The 19,854-nt window shown below is 46.3% G+C and overlaps 1 protein-coding gene across 1 annotated transcript in view; it reads right to left on the bottom strand.

The window, feature by feature from the left end:
* Positions 1-320: 320 nt before the first annotated feature.
* The window catches only part of LOC104558822 (glypican-5), a 350,414-nt gene continuing 330,880 nt past the window's right edge, over positions 321-19,854 (bottom strand). Inside the window, exon 9 of the mRNA XM_062006029.1 lies at positions 321-592. Coding sequence (XP_061862013.1) covers positions 393-592 — 200 coding nt within the window. The 3' untranslated portion in view covers positions 321-392. The remainder of the gene's footprint in view (positions 593-19,854) is intronic.

Here is a 19,854-nt window from a genome sequence, read left to right as displayed (position 1 = left end):
GAATCTGAAGACTGACCATTCATATAATTTATCAGAACAATTAAACCAACAAACTCAGCCAGTCAGATTCCAAGCAAACAGAACAGAGAGAAACAAAACAGCACACAAATACAGTTTCTGTGTTTCCAATTACTTCTACTCTGTAACTTAGGCTACTCAGACACCTTGTCATCATTCCCTCTGTGTCTCGGGTGGGCTTTGTCAAAGGCTATCTCCAGACACTGTAAGTGATGACAACTTGGTATCTGCCAACTCCAGCATCTTGTTTCATGTTTATTCTAACATACCACATAAACTAGAGAGCCATTTACATTTGTCTTCTGTTGGGTAAGGCTGCAGGTATAAATGACAGTGAACAGAAACACTTGCACAGTGGCTGCAAGGCAAGACAGCTACAGTGGACAATGCCACAGAACTGCCAGTGCTGTTAAAACAACCAGAGGGGAAGTCTGGGCTGGCTTGCTCCCATCTGCAGTTACGCTGTGCTTTGAGGATGACTTGGCAGAGCTCGTGGTGGCTGTGGCATCAATCTTCAGCGTTGGGTTTGGTTTGTTTCTGGTTTCTGGATGTGTTTTCCTGTCCTTGAGTATATCTGAAAACATAAAAGTAAAGGTAAGGTTAATCACACTCAATAGTGGCTTTAAAGTCTGTCTGCTGTGGGAACACGTTGTACACCAGTCTGAATAACCAATCTATGGACAGAGTGGTGGGGCACCTGTGGTAACGTTCAGGTTGGACCCAGTGGCTCGAGTCCTCAGCACACACTGTTTTGCTCAACAAGTCTCTGACTGGCCTGTTCTCCTTGTCTGCTCACACACACAGACTGATGAGACTAACAGGTATTCTGCATTGCAATGGCTGGCCTCAGAACCTGGCTTTCTGTTACCAAGAGTACCTTCAGTTTCACCTGGGATGGAAACTGGCTCATGCTTTATAACATGACATGAGGACTGAGTGGTTTTGTACCATGCCTCAGTGAAACATCCACGTTGCTGAGCTGGTGCAGGAGACTGGAGAGCATACTGGCTTACTCTTGACAGTCACCCCCAGAGCTTCTCTCTGTCTTGCCAGTATCCTTAACTGGATAAAAGCAACGTGTGAGCCTTGATCCAGCAAGGCAGTCTGGCAAGGAAGATTGCTGACATGATCAAATACACAAGTGTCTCATGTGCCTTGTCCATCAGCATGGGCAATGAAGTGGATACAAAGAGGAAATGCTTCAGGTTTGGTTTGCTTGTTCTTCCTAGTGAATACAAGGACTTTTTGGTTTTGAAGCACGGAATGATATCACTGGGACATTTTTCCCTCTCCAGGTGCATTTTGGGGCGATTCCAGGCTGGATTCATAAGAAAGCAGCAGCAGTAGTACTCCTGCACTGCAAAAACATGGATTTATTTCAAATGAGAAAATGACTGATAAAGGTCTCCAGTTATCTTGACATTCCCAAGCCATTTGCAAGTATTACTCAGATCACATTGCCCTTGAATCCTCTCAATGGCACTGTGAGGGGAAAAAACACCAGTAAATCAGTATTTGATCTGCTGATGGGATGAAGATTTTACAGTCAGTCTGTGAAAGCCTACCTGAGTGCCTGGCAAATACCAGATTCCTACCTGGGAGAATTCACAGAGTAGCAATAATTGTCCAGGTCCAAGCTCCAAGCATTGGTGGTACTAATGAGAGCAGTGCACACATGCAGGCAAGCAAAAGGCACAGATCTGTCATGCAGATTAAAAACCAGCCCAATCTGAAAATAACAACTCTGCATCACTGAAGCAAGTTCCTGGCAGAAACTGGAAAGATGGCAAGTATTCCAGAAATGTAAATGCAATCTGAGATCATTGTCTGCACGTCAGTAGTTCTGAACAACCATCAATAAACTCACTTGGTAATAAAAATGAGCTACTGTATTGGGGAAGCACAGATTGTTCTCTTGCCAGTGTAAACTGTGCAAGAAATGCAACTAATCCCTCCCTTTTTATCAGTATATCAACATTAATCCCAGAGGAACCTGTGACTCCTAGACCTGCCTCAGGGGTGAGTGCAGAGAGGGGACACTGGCTGGTGAGGAAGAGGGGAGTCTGACAGCTCCTCTTCAATTCCAGCTTGCAACAGAGCTAACAGAAAGGAGAGGGAGAAAAAGCACACTCTAACTGTTTAGAAAATATCAGTATTCTGAGGACACTCCAAGAAAAATGGACAACCTTCAGACTGTCATTAAAGTAAATTAAGAATAAATCATGGCAATAGGTGTGTTCTGACACTGCCTGGACTCCTTTCCATCACTGTCACTCTCCTTCCCCACTGCGGGAAAGGCACTATTTCTCTGCTGCCTCTTATATCATCCCAGCCTGCTGACTTCAGCTCTCTGGGGCCAGCTGATTAAATTAAGACCTCACTCAGGTACATCTACTCCCCTCTTTCACGGGCCCTGCCCAGCACTGTAACTTGATTGGCGTCTATAAATCGGGCAGACTGAAACGTATTAATTCGTTTATTTTCTTCATATTGACTTGAGCAAAAACCTAAGGTAAGATTTAATGCTATCACAGAGGCTGTTGGTTTTTAAAAGCTTTCCTCTCCCTGACTGCTTAATGCACTACATAACAAGCATTAAATAATACATTAGGAAGCTCTGCCTTTATCCTTCCCAGGGCAAGGGCCCCGTTCTGAAGCCTCTGCCTTTACAGCTGAGGAGCTTCCGATGCTATTCGTGGCCAGTTCTAATTTGGGATTTAACTGTGCCAAGCTGGCATTTGATTTAAAATGCTCTGTTTTCACTCTGCTGAAAGGTAAATAAAGACAGCCTCGGTCCTCATGCAGTTCAACAACTTCCTCAGCCCTGTATTTAGTTTTTTCAGGAACAAATCTCGGCAGTGGAAAGGTTTCATGTTTTATTCCAGTCTCCTCAGAGTTCCTGGTGCTTACTCACTCCAGGCTTTTGGCTGAGACACTCCAAGTTAAATGAGTTTTTTCCTCTTCAATCTTCTCCTCAGAGTCAGAAATGGTTACACTCAGTCTACTACTGACATTGAGAAGGCAAAAAAAAAGTAGTGAGCGTGCTGAAAAAGAAAGTGTCAGTGTGAAAGACTCAGAGTGAAACTCCAGCCTCAACAAAGCAAACCCTGGATGTTCAACAGCCATGAATCAAGCCTCCAGAGAATGACTTTGTACAACCAAGCAAACAAACCCCACAACTTTGGTTTGCTCTAGTATTTACCTTCTGCATTGTAAAGGCTTTATGGTTCCCAGTTAAAAGCTTTCTCCATCGCTATAAACTTTCTTCCCATCATCAGCCTCCCTTTCCTTTCCAGACATGGAGTGGGCAAAACCTTTCAAGGCTTCAGCTAACCTCAGGCTTACATATGTGATGGCCTTTTGGACCCTGGCATATGATAAACAGCCTACAAGTGTTTGTTTATCGCTGCAGCATGACGGTGATAGAGCCACTGTAGTAGCTACTGTGCTGTTCCTTTATCCGAGCTCCCAGTGTCAGTCATCAGATCCTGCCAAGAGGGGTACTTGGTGAAGGCAGCTGACTGCCAAAGCAGCTTTCCTCAACAGCTCTTTGGAGGCCAAGGTCTGCTTGTGGTCAGTGAAGAGAGCCCCGAGTCCCTCTAGACCCCAGGATTACTGTGAGTGCAAGGGACAGCCCAGTTAGTCCAGTGGGTTGAGTCCACTTCCTCAGCTGAACTTTCATCCTTGCTAACTGCTGTTAAATTCACATCTTGACAAAACAAACAAAGCACAAAATGAAAACTAATTCACCTTGGCATTTAGAGCATTTCAGATTCTCTTCACCTCAAAGATCTAACCACAGATTGCTGCCCAGCACTGCACGTGCTGCTCAGGCACAGCTGGGCTTCTCATAAACACTTACAGGGATCAATACTGTTCTCAGAGAGGCCAGCTCAGGGTAAAAGGGAGAGCCACTGTCATCTAATTTAGGAACAGGAGACCCCTATAGTGAGGGCTGGGCACACCTTTCAAACACACTTAGTCACATATTCAAGCACACTGTAAGCCAGGAAACGATGCAGGGGCAAAATAACTGCAATTATTACATGTTTAGGTTATTACCAGGCTTTCTGACACAAGTTCAACTCATGTTGGTGAGAGGGTTATTGAGCATTGGAAGAGGCTGCCCAGGAGGTGGTGGAATCCCCATCCCTGGAGATATTCAACAGACACATAGATAAGGTGCTGAGGGATGTGGTTTAGTTTAGCTTGGCAGTGTGAGGTGAGGGGTTGGACTTGATGATCTTAGAGGTCTTTTCCAACCATAGTGATTCTATGATATGACTCAGATGACCTAAATGATTTGCAGTTTGCTGCTGATAGGCATTACCAAAGATTCATTGGTGTACTTGCATGCTGTCACTCTCTAATGAAGGTATCAGCAAGGTCCATGCCAGTGGCTGTTGAGGTTTCCTATTGTCCTGACAAGGGATGGACAAGTTCAGACACTTAATAGAAACCCTTTTCCATTTCTGTCCTTCTCTTGACCTGACTTGAGCTCAGTCCCTTCTCTGTGACTGCAAATGAGCAGTGTGGTAGGGAGTCTTTCCCTGCAAAGATCTGCCAGTGCCACTGAACCTGTCTGAATCACGCTCAGCACAAGGGTAAATGCAAAGACTCCCTGGTCAGGCTGCTGCTGCTGCTGCTGCCAGGGAGAAAAATGAAGTACTTCTGAAGTGGAGAAAAGCAGCAAGGGCAGGACAGCTGAATGGGCTGATCTCACATCAAGGGAAGCTGGCTTGGTTTAGGTGAAGCCTGTGTTTGTGCTGCCCCAGCACCTTTCAGACCCAGCCTTTGATGCCCTTCACCTCTCGTGGCTGAGCAGAGAGGGCCACTGGCAGACTCAGCTCTACACCAGTGCAAATGCTGAGGCTCCAGCAACGTGCTTGTGCCTCAAGACCTCTGTTCCTCAGGCAGGATACTCCTGATTAACCAACAGCCACGGTGCCTGCATACATCTAAGGCCAGACAAGCTGTGAGGGGACTCTGAATAAAACCAAACCAGCTGTGCCAGACTAGTCCTGTAAATATCAACTGTAGCAGCCCAGTTGCTATTGGAGGAAAGGACTGACAGCAGAGAACCATCCATCCACCCTGCCCACAACCACGTGGGCATTTTAACACATTTCCATCAGTTTTACACCATGAGCTGCTCAGGAGAACTTTCAACCCAGCCATTGGGGAGGGAGGTAAAGAAAGGGAGGCTGTTTCTGGTTTTCTTTCCCACATTAATTACATGAAGTCAGACCTGTTCATTTCTACCTAGGCTTGCATGCAAACACTTTGAAAAGACAGAATGTCAGCATCTAGGAGAGTAGATTAAAGCCTCAGCCTTGGATGCTTCATCATGGTTGTAATGATACTCATAATGCAGGTCTCAAGTGAACTGGTCAGTACCTGCATTTTCTCTCCACATGGTAGCTCAGTTGCTTGATAAATCTCAGTTCGATCCCAGGCTTGGTTTTGGCTGACAGCTTCATAAGAAAATTAAAGCTAGGTGCAACTTGGTGGAACAGGCTCTTAAATTACAGGAGGTGCTGCAGTGTTATTATTAGCTTTTTATCACCCCTGGTAGCAAAAGCTGAAATTACTTTTACATATTCAAAGGAAAGTGCTCTGAAATTGCAAAACAATGCTGTTGCCATCAAAGGTGCCAGTGATTCCCAAAGAATCTGTTATCCTGACATTGAGACCAGCACTCGTCATTTCCAGTTCCAGCTTCAGCAGGCAAATGGAAACAGGAACGGTGTGGAAATGGCAATGTGACAACTCCCACAGTGTGATAACTCGTGATGCAGCTCTCCAAATCCTGGACTCTGTTATTGTCTGCTATAAAACACAAGTCACTGAGAGGCAGGTGTAGTATATCCCTTTTGGAGCCAGAAGAAGGGAGTAATTAACACCTCTGTGGCCTCCCATGTACATTCTGTTCTACCCCTTTCTACTTCAGTCTGAGAATACGGTGTCACAGAGTCTCAAGGGCTGGAAGGGACCTGGAAAGCTCATCTAGTCCAATCCCCTGCCAGAGCAGCACCACCTAGAGCAGGGCACACAGGGACTCATCCAGTTGGGTTGGGATGTCCCCAGAGAAGGAGCCTCCACAGCCCATCTGGGCAGCCCCTGCCAGTGCTCCCTCACTGAACAGTGAGGAAATTCCTCCTTGTGTTTCTTTGGAACCTCTTGTGTTCCAGCTTGTCCCTGTTGCCCCTTGTCCTATCACTGGCCATCCCTGAGCACAGCCTGGCTCCAGCCTCCTCACACCCACCCTTGATGCATCTGTGCACATGAATGAGCTCACCCCTCAGGCTCCTCCAGGCTCAAGAGCCCCAGCTCCCTCAGCCTTTCATCACAAGGGAGATGCTCCACTCTTCTAACCATCTTGGTGGTCCTGCAGTGAACTCTTTCCAGCAGCTCCCTGTCCTTCTGGAACTGAGGGGCCCAGAACTGGACACAGTGATATCCACATAAGCCCTTTCCCCACACACCTTATGGAACCTTGGCCTTAGGAGGAAAGCCATCAACTACAGAGTTACAACTGAACGGGTCACTGTCATCACTTAACTACTGAGCTGCTTGGGGTTTGGCCCAGCCTCTCCAGCAGACTTGTGAGACATGAGAGTTAGCTGATGTGTTCCATTTTGGTTCTGCCACCTTTCCATTTCTCTTAAGAAGTGTGTGACTGAAGAGAAGTTGGCCTTGGGAGACAGTCATAAAATGGGACTAGGATTATCTGTACCTGATTTGTAACTCGGTGTGAGCTTTGGCTCATCACTTCTCCCTGTAGGCCAGCAAGAGAACTACTTTCTTTCCCCACTCATTTTGCACATTCTAGATGTAAATGCTTTAGGCTGAGAAGGACTGTACCCATTCTCCTTGAGAAATAACATTGGCTGGAACTTTCAGGAACTACTGGTATAAAAACAAGAGTCAAATGCAGCATAAAGAGAAATCAGGAGCAACTGAGAGACAATGTGAGATGTCAGGTGCCTGGAAGCTGCACTTACATGAGATGGCAGCTCCTTCCTTCATTCCCAAACTATCTTTTTGACTGCGTATATATGAATGCAATACAAACACAGAGAGACAGAATAGGACATTATCTCTGCCATGCTGCTATAAGGAAACCTGTCACTGTGTTTGTTTGGCTTTTGATATACAGCTGTCATAGCAAAACCTTGCATGATTTTCAGGAGCCACAGTAAAATTGTGTTAGTTCTGAGGGCTACAGAGTAAACCCACACATAAAACTGCCTCAGCTTCTGTCATGGTAAATGTCAAGATAGAACAATCCACCTTTTCCTTGGGAAGAAACGTCCCAACCTACAAGCCTGGTGTGACCCAGCAGCAGTTCCATTCATCAGCCAGTCATTTGCAAGAGAGGGTGCTGTCACTTTGTTTATATTAATACAGCACTTATTCAAATGGAGACAAGCTGAAAGTATAAGCTTAAAACATGCCAAACATCTTTTACATTTCCTGGAAACATCTGTTTTCAGTCTAGTCCCAGGCACATGTTTGTGGTTGCATGTTTAAGCTTGTTTAGTTTGCCAGATCCTTGGTACATACTGCAGCACAGCTGACATGAGATCCTGAAACACAGCATGGAAGTATCTGTAAAACATGATGTTCCCAGTAAATCTGTTGAACTTTCATTGTCACTTTCTTGTAATGAAACAGCTAAAAAGCTCTGTGACAGCCTTCTGCTCTATCACTGGATGGTGCAACTCATTAGTCAAGTTCAGAAACTGCCTGAGTGGTAACCCTGAGAGATGACTGAGAGGCATCCTGATCCAGCATGCCTCACGTGCTCCAAACTCCTATTAAACTTAATGGGGGTTTGGGGGGGATGCAAGGAATGCAGGATTGACCTTTATGGTTCAAGATGAATGTGTGCTGGAGACTTCAAAGATTAGGTGCCCCTGCCAGTCTGGAGCGTGCAAGTGATCAGCACGCCAAGTGCCGAAGGCATCTGCTAAATATCACACCACAGCTCAAAGCTGTAATTAAGAAAAATATAAACTGGCTCAAGGAAGAAAAATATTAGTAATAATTGAAAATACTTTGGCTGTTGCTTTTGTCCTGATGATCTCATTAGTTTTGGTTACAGAAACAGTTCTCACCCGGGCTGACGTAGGGCACGCTTTGTTTGTGCTCTCATGCTACCCACATCTTTCCCAGTTCACTTTTATTGCTCAATACAAAGGTCAAATCCAAGGCTTAATTAAATTGTATATGGGGAAACTAGAAACTTATTTTAGAAGGGAGTACAGCAACATTTCAAGGCATCCCAACTCCTCTCCCCCAGACGCTCCTTAGCTTCTCGAGAAGAAAAAACCGCCTGTGCTGTTGGTGCTGTTTCCCTTCAGGGGAAACCACACTTCTTCTTGCTTGAAAATGTGCATGTTATGAATATCCAGCCTTTTCAGAAACTGCTGGTTGCCTTTGCAACTGACATTTGCAATGAGGATTTTTCCTTGGCTCTGCAGCTCCGAACAGACAAAGCATTTTGTAAAGACTGGATGTGATCTTAGCCCAGCAGCATCGCTCAGTTCAACTTCCAGCAGGGATTTCAGCTTCATCTGCTTGACTTTAAACAGAGCTTGTAGCACCAAAGGAAACACTATTACCCACCTGCTCGAAGTTAGGCACATGTGTGTCAGCCCCAAGGCCTGAAACTAAAAAGCAGCATCTCTCAGCTGGAAAACCTCACAGGTCATATACAAGCACCACTTACGGTATCTCTAGACCGTAAGAAAGAAATCACATGGCTTGAGAGGAAGGCCAGGGTTGAGCATGCCACAGCCTATGCACTAGCAACACCAACCCCCAAGAAACCTTAAGCTTCCATGTGACCTCAGCTGCAGGGTGAGCTGAGGGGTTGCACTCAATGATCTTCCAGGTCGTTTTCAACCATCACGATTCTATGATCTGTGCACCACTGAGATTCCCAAAGCTCCCATTCAGCTGTTGCCTAGCCCTGGGGGCATAACAATTCTCTAGACCCTTCAGTTTCCATCTCCAAAAGCCCTACAACGTTTAGGATTCTGTAGCTGAGCATGCACACAAACCCCTGGGAGCTGCACAGCCCTTGGGACACGGGGCATGAAGGGACAGGACAGCGTGCACGTCTCCTCTGCTCTGCCAGACCTCAGCAGCAGAGGCTCACAGGATCACATCAAAGGGCAGGAGAGCAAACAGGCACCTGCCAGCCAGGGCACTAGTTAAAATGCACACCAATGATAGACCATATGGAGGTTCAGATCCTTCCCAAGGGAGATTTAGCAGAGGTGCCTGAACCCAGGTGTCTCGTGCCTTATCCAGTCACAAGAGGTATGCAGAGACGACTGTGAGGCTGAGGCAGGCTCTGCAACGTTACTACAGCTCTACCTGGGTCTGCCCCAAGAGCAAACTGGCCCAGAATTCACTGGATAAAAACTACCCAGATTAGGCAACAGGATGTCAGCAGAAAGAGATGACAGAAACTGCTTCATGCCACTGAGTGAGGTCTCTTCATGCCTTCCCACGGAGAGCCCAGCGAGCAGGGGGCAGATGGACTGCTATCTGCCTGGCATTTTAGCATAAGCAGATGTCACATCTGTAAGCTGAGTGGGAAGGACAAAATAAAACCATAGAAGAATTCCCCTCCCACCAGAGAGCTCTGTGACTCAGGGCAGAGCCCTTTTAGCTCCCAGTTGTCTCTGCAAGGCAGGGTGCATTCAACACGTAAATCCCTGGATGTAATAACTGCCACCAAGGCATCGACTTCCAGCATGGCAGCCACAGCAAAACAACCACAGACATCTCTCAGACATCTGAAAGGTTCTTCTCGCTCTGCAAACACGCTGCTCTCATCATTCCTCACTCTTGTTTTAAACAAGACAGTCAGATTCTTCCAGTTATTCCCACCGCTCCCTAGGAACCTTGGGCAGACGTGATTCCTGCTGCAAGACTTTGAAGTCATCAAATGACCTGGAAGTGGTGGCAGTGAGCATTGACAATGTTTCCTGTGTTTCTGTGACTGCACAGACAGAACCTTACACTAAAAACCTTCTGAAGAGGTTCTAACAGGACATAATCACAACTAATGTGTAACTATGGAATAAACATCGAACTCACTTCAGCCCATGTACCATCTGATTTCTTTGAATCCAGATGACAAAAAGGATTAGTTACAATGCCACAGGATAGTTCTGCTCCTCAGATCAATCAGCAGGCAACTGAATCTTTCCAGAACTCCAGTTCAGCCAGAACTGAAATCAAAAGAAACCGTGGCAAGATATTACCCTGGATTAATCATTTCAGACTTAAGAGCAGCAAAGCATCACAGCATTAGGCTTGCTTCAACTCTGGCATGGGAAGTTTAAATTCATCTTTGCTCCTGCTCTCCTTTGGCAACTGTTCAGCATGCATATCCTCTATTTCACATTGCTGGCTTTATCTGGCCAACCAGAACCCCAGCTCTATCACAGCTGACAGTTATTGACGGAGAGGATGATTAGAGCCATCACTCTACTGGGTCTCTGTAGCAAGAACAACATGTTTCATGTGAAAATACCAACCAGCTTAAAAGCATTATCTCCTTAGCAGCATGCAGGGAAACTGATGAACCTTTATCACATGCAGCAGGATGATGAATACCCAAATCAACACAAATGGAAAGGAGATATTCAACCAGGGGTAAAAATTATAAACCCTCCTAATAAAATGGCTCACAAAATGAAGCAGCATCCATTGGCACATGCACAAAACCAAGCTCAGCCCGTGTTCAGGCTGTGGAGCAAATCCAAGCAAGCAAAGTCCTGTTTGGAGCTGGCAGTGGTCTCATTCCCCAGCTCTGCTCTGGGAGGATGTTGAGCTGCTCCTTCCAGTTTTCATGGGAGACATCTACACCAAGTCCACCAGGACTGAACTCAGCTAGTCTGCTAACACTGTGGTACTGCCATACCTATCTGTGGAGCTGGTGATGAGGAAGGGGCTGTAAATATGGCTCCTGAAAGACGGTGCTCAAAACCTTCCCCCTTTCTCAGGGTAACATCACTCCTAAACTCTACACTGGCCAACATTCTCCCACTCAGACATGTGGAAAAACCAATACTGCTCATAGGTCAGATAAGAGATAAAAACCCCTTGAGGTATTGACTCCATCATGAGAGCAAGACAAGATCCCATTTTGAGAGTGATGTACATTGCATTGCAACTCGATGGCCTGCTACTTTCAACAGGCTTCTCTCCACACTGATGTGCTCAAGCTTCACTGCCCAGGTGAGACAAGTGTGGTTCACAAAGGCCTTCTCCAGGCACCTGCAGCACCTCTCCAACGGACCCTGCCTAGGGGCATGAGGGCTGTGATTAGAAAATGGATTTGTTTTTAAGGAGGAGGAAGTTGTAGAGAGTGAAAGCAGCAGGCTGTTGCTGCAAGGGAGCGGAGAGCAATGGGAGACTCCAGATCAGGAAGCTGAATGAACTGGAATGAATCCACAAAGGCCTTTCTCTGCTTGTTCCTATGCATACAAGTGGCAGGGAAAGATGCAGAGCACTTAGGTGACTGAGCACGTGGCTTGACTTCTGCATGATTCCAGCCAGCCAAAGAAGCTTTGACAGGCACTCAGTCTCCTCACTGAGATTTATCAGTTATTGCCAATTTCTTCCTGTCCTAAGAGCTCCAATAAAGAGAAAAACCCGCTGGAAGTTCATGAAAGCTGACACCTTGTGCTGCAATGGAGCTGTTGGCACTGCTGCTCTCTATTATGCAAATAGACATCAGTGACTTTGTAAAACATAAATTATGGAAATGGCCATTTGGAGACTCTTCAAAATGCAGATGACTTGCCTTGATGTTTGGAGACAATGAACAACTCTTCCATGAACCTGGTATGCTACAGCCTGTGGATGTCTAAGCTTAGCAAACCTTTGCATGCAGGATCAGTCTTGGTATCATAGAATCACAGAATGGTGGGGTTGGAAGGGACCCCTAGAGATCTTCCAGTCCAGCCCCCCTGCAGAAGCAGGGTCACCTAGATCAGGTCACACAGGAACGTGTCCAGGCAGGGCTTGAAGACCTATGGTGGACTTTTGCTGTAAAGGTCAACTGTGTCATTATCTACTTAAAGCCACATATTCCTGACACCACAGGTTTTAGAAGACCCTTCAATTTACTATTGTAGCAGCCCTGCAAAAAGATCTGATCTGCAATTCAGGGATGCACTTGCTCATTTGGGATCAGGACAGATTCCTCTCTTTAATGAAGCCTCTGTATTCTAACAGATGCATGCCAAACCTCTGCACGTCTGCATGAAGCCTTGGGGATTATTCTCCTGTGGGGGTAAGGGTTTGAGCCCTGGTTCTCCATCTCTGTATCCTGTTCCTGGCTCTGGGCGAGACTTGAGCCAAAGACAAAATGCAAGCTGCACAAAGATGACTTTGGGCCACAAGCTTGACACAATAGGTATAGATAGGTTGCTTCCTCAGGGTGTTTGGTACTCACTGGGGAGGCTGGGCTCCCCCTCAGCAATGAAATCAAGCAGTCAGATTTACATATAGATCATTGCATCTTGGATTGTTCTCAGTAGGCTCATTCTTGGCATCTGAGAGCCAATAGAAATCTAGGTCAAGCAAAATATCCTTTGCTAGAAAAGAAAACATGGAGTTATCTACTTGAGTAAAGAATGTGGAGAACCTCAGTTTTCAGGAGTAATAAACTCAGCATATGTTGGGCTTCATTAAATTCTTAACTTGAGATGGGTGAAATTAACCTTTATAGCTCAACAGTGCTCTTCCTATTTGAAGCAGCTGGGTCAAAGCAGCTCACCAAGGGCATCTTTCTACTGGGTAACTTCAAAGAATGTTTATTCAGAGATAGCACGTGGGGATCACAGAATTGGAGCCAGCTGATGGAAAGGGCTGAATACTGAGCTAGCTGGGGAAAAAACACCTAATTTAAGGACAATAAGGACACACACAGTTGATGAAGACTGTTGTGTTATAAAGCAGAGGTAATAGCTTCCCAGACTGGATGAGACACTGCAAGGTGAACGAGGAGTCCTTCCAGCCACTGTTGGCAGAGCAGTATTCCCTGAGCCATGAAACAGTTCCAGTAAGACCAAGAAGCTCTAAAGGCAGTTTGCAACCATTCAGTTGTCTTTATCAGCCTGTTTAGGTTCTTCAGGACACAGCCAATCATTTCTGTGGACCTACATTAGCTAAGCATCAAAAGGTCATGATCTTGATTGAGGCACTCATGCATTACTGCCAAATCAATGATGGGAAGACACATACCTTGGTAATTAAAGGACAGCAAAGAACAACTGTGGATCTCTTCTGTTTAATCAAACCCCAACATTTTCCAGTACCCACATCAGTTACCAGACACTCAGTAAGGTTGCAACTGAACCTTAAACTAGAAGCCCCACAGATGTGCAGACAGGTAGTGATGAATTCGGATTTCAAATGCTCAAAATCATTAGAAGAGAGAGTGAAACCATTTCACTGAACCTTCTCCAACTGATATGGGTTGAGATATGCACTAAACAACATCCCTTTATCACTGACTTGGTGCTAATGATGTCTTCAAAGATTAAAACCAGTCAAGACAGGCAATAGAGACACTCCTGTGCTGTATGAACTCTGAGTTCCATACAGCAGGGGATGTTGTGAGATGAGACCTAGCAACACCCTGAGCCTTTATTGCTAGCTATGGCATGACAGAAGAAAAGGCAGGAGGAGAGACAAACTCCTGCTTCCCTGCAACAAATTGTTGCACCTCATGAAATCCCAAAAAGCAGTTTAGGTCTGTCATTGATAGTAAATGAAAAACACAACTGCTGTGGAATGACAGGGGATATACCAATCCTTGGTTGTGTCAGGATTACTGGAGTGCCATCCCTTAATAAAAACCCTGCCCTTGTACATGGGCTGATGCTCAGTCTCTTCCCCACCTGGGCATTCCCACAGGTTTCCATTAAAAGATTAACAGCAAATTGTTTAACTTGCAATCCTGACACCAAGGTAAGTTTGAAACTGCACTGGGAGCCTGAAGCTTGCTTTGCACCTTAAGTCTTACCAACTAGTTACATGGTGATGCTTTTTGATAGGAAGTTTTACTCCAAACTGAGCATCTGAAAAACACAAAGAATTGTCTCCAAACTGTCTCCATCTGGTGACTCTCCATCTGGAGTGTGGCAGAGCAGGGACAGGCAGGAGGTGAGGTGGCCACACAGAGCTTGCCCAGGTGTCCCCTGTTTAGTCAGACAGAAACCAGAGCTACAAGGGTGGGCTGTGGCACAAGGTGACAACCAAGGGAGCAGAACCTTGTGAAGGGCCACAGGAAGGGCTCATCACCAATGAAAAGGAGACAAAGAAAAGCATGTACCCACTGATAAATGAGACCAGCTGACAAGAGGATACAGAAAAGCCTGAGGCAATAGAAGCCTTCCCTTTCTTGGCTTCTCTGACAAGACCATTGCTCAGGATCCTGGGGCTGAGCCTGGGGATTGAAGCATTGCCCACAGTGGAAGAAAAGTTAGGGAGTGTGTGGTGGTGCTGGGATGAGGTGCAGTATCGTGGCTGCACAGGCAGTTGCTCGTGGGAAGCTGCAAAAGCTCTGCCACTGAAGGTATTGAAAACCAGACTGGGCACACAGGAATGGTTTTGGTGGAGCTGACTGGCTCGGAGCACAAATCCACACTAAAGAAGCTTCTTCATCTCTGTTTTCAACCTTCAGATGATCCATTCATTTGGATGAAGCCATTCCATGTGAAAAGAAAATGAACTATTCAATCAGTTTGTGACTAAATCTGTAGCTATCTCTAAAAACTGAGGGTGAACATCTTGTGAAAGGAATATACATTGGCAGCTATTACTGATGAAGCACTATCAACAGGCATTAAAGCTGCAAATGGCGAGGTGCTGGCAAAGCAAAAAGCCAATCTGTATGATAAACAGAGTGTACATAAAGTAGAGCAAATTACCAGACACACAGACACGAGAGTACAGAGGCATGGGAGCTGATTAAGAAGTCCCTGGGAAGAAATCTTGAAGGCTGGCCAGTTCCTTCTAATGCTCTGGCATCCGTGGCAGCCGCTCAGCTAGTGAAGAGCACAGAGTGTGACGGGAGAGTACGCCTGGTCACGCCTTAACACGGATGGATGTGCGGTACCACGGCAAATAGCTGCTCTGAACTGCCATCTCCCTCCTTTTCAGAACAATCCTGCTTTTCAAAGCCTCAGCAGTCTTGGATAAATGCCAAAGAGGGAGACTGGAAAGGCCCAGCTCTGGAATTCCTCAGTGAGGGATAAGCTGGGCTTGTGGCTGGATGCACCACGTGTCACTGGCGCTTGGAGGTTCTGCTGCTGGGGTCTCACTTTCTGAACACCTCACGCTGTACATCTGTGACCTGAGAGACAAGTGACAGCTCTCAGACCTCACAAGCCCATCCACTGCTGGTTTTTTCCCCCCTCCTTAAACCCAGAAGCCTGATTTGTATTTATTTTCTTGGCTTTTCACGTCGCTCCTTTCCCCCTTTTCTTTCTAATGAAGCACACGGAGCCCTGCTCTTTAATCTGCTAAGCAGAGGGAAAAGCAAATGACTTTCTGGACAAGAATAAGCTTTACAGACCTCTGCTAGTTCCAATGGTGAAAGCTGCAGCAGCTAAGCACCCTCAGGTGTTTTGGGTTCTTTCCATTACAGAGAAAATATGGCTCACTGGAGGTTTGTCTCCAGTGTTGTTGGTAATGGCTTGTGCTACGGAAAAATTAATTGTAACTGCGCTGAGCTTGAGAGAACTGAAAGTTGAGCTTGGCTTACACTCATAAAGGAACAGATTAAGCTCAGGGTTTATATTGGAAGACTATTCCCTGCTTCACCTGCTCTCCAGGAAAATTTCAAGATGGAAAAATATCACAGACATGACCAGAAGTCTGATTTACAGGCCCACTGGAGAATTACTGGTGCTTTAATTCTTCCCTTTTATGAGACAGGCTGCTACAAATGAAAGCTGAGCAGGTAGAGGCAGCCTGTTAAAAATTCATTATCATCCTCTTGCTTGCATATTGAAATGGAACACCCCCCTCCCCCCCCAGTGACAAACCTGACTGCTTTAATTGGGGATTCTGGGTGCTGCTGCAATGGAAACAATACAGCATGCAGGAGATTTTAGTTGTTCAACTTTCATCAACTTCAGGTTCCTCACTGCTCTACAGAAGAAATAACAGGAATCAGGCAATTGCAAATACGAGTCAAATGGGTTCCCAAAGGTGTGTCTGAGCAAGTTGTCTTGTTTTCAGACAGAATGAACACCTAGAATGCCCCCTAAAATCAAGACCTTAAAATGCATCTCAAAGAAAATCCAACTGGAGTGCAGCAGCAGGACTAGGGAGCATGGTTTACCACTTTATCTACCATACACCACCAAAGCAAGGGAGCAGGTACACTGAGACCTGAAATATTTCCAAGTAGCCTTCTAGTAGGACACTTCACAGCAGTTGATCCAAAGGTGACTGGATGCAAGCTGTTTTATCTGGTGCGTACTGGGGAGGAACCATCCTGCCCCCAACACACACACATCACTGCACACACGTGGTGGCTGCTGCAGTCTGCAGGCAGAGAGCTGCATTGGTGCTCAGCAACAGAGGTGAACAGCCACGTTTCTGCTGGTTGTGTGTGGAGAGGGGGAGGAAGGGAGATTGTGGAAGGCAGCATGATGTGGATGGCATCAGGGTGGGATGAAAAGTATCTAGAAAGAGGACGAGGGGTGATGGGATGAAGCTGGAACACAAAAAGCTCCATTTAAATACAAGGATAAACTCTTTCAGTGTTTCAGTGAGGGAGCCCTGGCCCAGGCTGCCCAGGGAGGGTGTGGAGGCTCCTTCCTTGGAGGGCTTCAAGACCCACCTGGACACGTTCCTGTGTGACCTGATCTAGGTGGGAGCTGCTTTTGCAGGGGGTTGGACTGGATGATCTCTAAAGGTCCCTTCCAACCCCTTCTATGATTCTATGAAAAGGCACAGCTGCTTTACAACATCACCTGTGTTTTTGTCTAAAACAGCACAGCACACCAAGTGTTGTTTTTCTTTTAGAAGCTGCCTGGCTCTTGCAAAGGAAAGCACACAGCATATGCAGCCATGGGGCCCTTTCCCACTGCTTTGCACCACACTAGTTACATCTGCCACTCAATGGAAAATGCTGCTTAGCACTCTAAGGGCAAGGGAGTCGTGTCTGGCTTTGCAGAGCTCTCAACTCCCTCAATGTCAAGGCATTGGTAAAGCAGGTCAGAATGATTCTGCCCCTGCTTCAACCATTAAATGCTTCCCTTTGCTTTGGTTTGCACAATACAGAGGGAAACCACACCTGCAGCACTGCACAATGCACCCAGCCCAGGGTACTTGTGCTTGGCAGTGCCTGTGGGACAGCCTTGCACAGAAACACCCCCCAGCGCAAGCAGAGGGACAGAAAGCCAGCAGAGACTCGCAGATATGTCAACACCTACAGGTACAAAACACTTCTGCCCTAGGTGTTAATGTGCCCATATTTAGCCTTTCAGCCCACAAAATGAAGAACATGCTTTTTCAATGGGTCTGAAGCTGTACTGCCATGTACCACACAACTTCTGAGAGGTCTGTGTGTAAACTAGACCTGCAAAGTGCATACAGCAACACCCAGACCAAGCCCAGCCTGCCTCCCAGACACACCATATCCTCTAAACCCTGGAACTCTTTGGTGGTTAAAGTCATTCTTCAGTTGAATTCCCACTGTTTGGGTAAAGATCTATGACACAGCAGCCAATTTATATTCTTCTTTGGAGTGAGCTTTCTCTATTCTGCTTTACTAGATAGCAGCCTCTACACTGTATTCTACCATTTGCCAGTGAAAGCTTTTCTTTAGAGCTGAGGCATTCAGATGAGCCACGTTTTCTTTGCCTTTTTCCAATGAAAGGTTTCCTTGTCTCTGCAATTCCCACTCCCCACCCTCCAGTTTCTGCTGCTATCACTGCACAGAGCCCAACTGGGATATTTATTCCCTTGCTCAACAATGAATAGTACAACATATCAGTGAAAGCCCTTCTGAAATCAATGTGACTTTTTATGGAGCGTGGTACTACTCATTGTGAGCAGGAGTGTTTCAGTCTGGCCCGAAGAAAGATCCCAGATGACATAAGTTGAAATGAATACAGTTCCTCACCACTGTAATACATGTGTGAAAGAGACCCAGGCAGAGAGAAAGCCATTTCAGTAGCTGCCTGCCAAATCTTTTGACCCCTAAAGCAGGTAAGGAGGGAGTTCCAGGGAGCAGGTAACAAGGGAGATTGTTACTGTCTTCACACTAATTCCACACAAGTCAGTGGGAAAAGCAACTTTTTACTTTTCTTAAAAGCCTTCTGTTCCAGAGTTACAAACAGTAAATGTGGCAGCACTCCTGAGCTAACATTCCCATTGTTCAGACAAGACAGCAGAGACACAGACGGGGATAAACCGACCTGGGTGGTGATGATGGAAGAAACCTGCAGTTACCTTCAGTGTCAGCAACACATTTGCATCCCCAGTGCAGAAGCTGATGCAGCCAGATACCATTTCATGCCAAGTCTGGACATTTACTACCATACCTCCAAATGCAAATCCAACTGCATGATATGCTGTTTCAAGCTTGCAGCTCACATGGAGCACATGATTCTTAGCCCACAATATTTGATGAGGGATTGTCTTCGTGCTGTTTGCACAGCTCCAAGCGCTACCGTGTCCTGATCTGACAGTGGGGCTCCTGGATGAGTGAAAACCAGGAACATCTGGAGCAGGATCAATCATTTACTGTATTTACCTAAGGCATATCATAACAAAATGCCTGGTCTTGCTAAGAACAGGATGGGCATCAAAGACTGAAAAAGTAGAGTGATGTCAGAGTTCTTGAAAGAAACAAAGCTAAATTCAGATGTGATGGTACAAGCCCACAACAGCTTTGGCTCTTGGGAGCTGCACTAAGTTACAAAAGGCAAGTGTCAAAGGCAGTGTTAAAGGGGGGAAAGCTGGCAGCAAACACAGAACAGTGAAAGATGAAATAGCCTTCCCCGAATTAGGCAGCCACCTAACAGTTGCACATCTAATGTGATACAGGATACAGTGATGGTCTGGTGAGATCAGTATTTTTTGTGGGTGGTGTTTGGGTTTAATACTTCCTACAATGAAGACATGGGGCCAGGTTGCTGAAGCATTACTTGCCAGGCTGATTACAAACAGCTGTTTACCCCAATGACAACATATGCCTCAGAATCTGGAGGTTACCAGGTGTGGTGGTGTAGCCCTGGCTGGGTACCAGGTGCCCACCAAGTCACAGTATTATTCCCTCTCCTCAACTGGACAGGGGAGAGGAAAATGTAACAAGAGGTTTGTGTGCTGAGATCGGGACAGGGAGATCACTCAGCAACTAGCATCATGGGCAAAACTGACTCAACTTGGGGAGAAATGGTTTGATTTATCCCTGAACCATCAGAACATGGAGATGAGAAATAAAACTGAATCATAAAACACCTCCCCCCATCCCTCCCTCTGCCCACGACTCTCCTTCATGTCCCTGAGTGCTGCAGGGGATGGATGCTGAGGTCAGTTCATTACAGATGGACTTTGCTGCTGCTTCTCAGGAGAGGCCTCCTCACACTTCCCACTGCTACACTGTGGGGTCCCTCCCATGGTAGACAGTCCCTCACCAACTCCTCCAGTGTGGGTCCTTCCTCACAAACTGCTCCAGCCTGGGGTCTGCCACAAGGGCAGCTCCTCACACTCTGCCCCAACGTGGGTCACCCACTGTGAGAACGGTCCTTCAGGGACAGACTGCTCCAGCCTGGGGTCTCA

The sequence above is a fragment of the Colius striatus genome, chromosome 12, assembly GCF_028858725.1.
Source record: "Colius striatus isolate bColStr4 chromosome 12, bColStr4.1.hap1, whole genome shotgun sequence".
NCBI lineage: Eukaryota > Metazoa > Chordata > Aves > Coliiformes > Coliidae > Colius > Colius striatus.
Note: the sequence above shows the minus strand (reverse complement) of the source record. Positions and strands in the feature narration are given on the sequence as shown.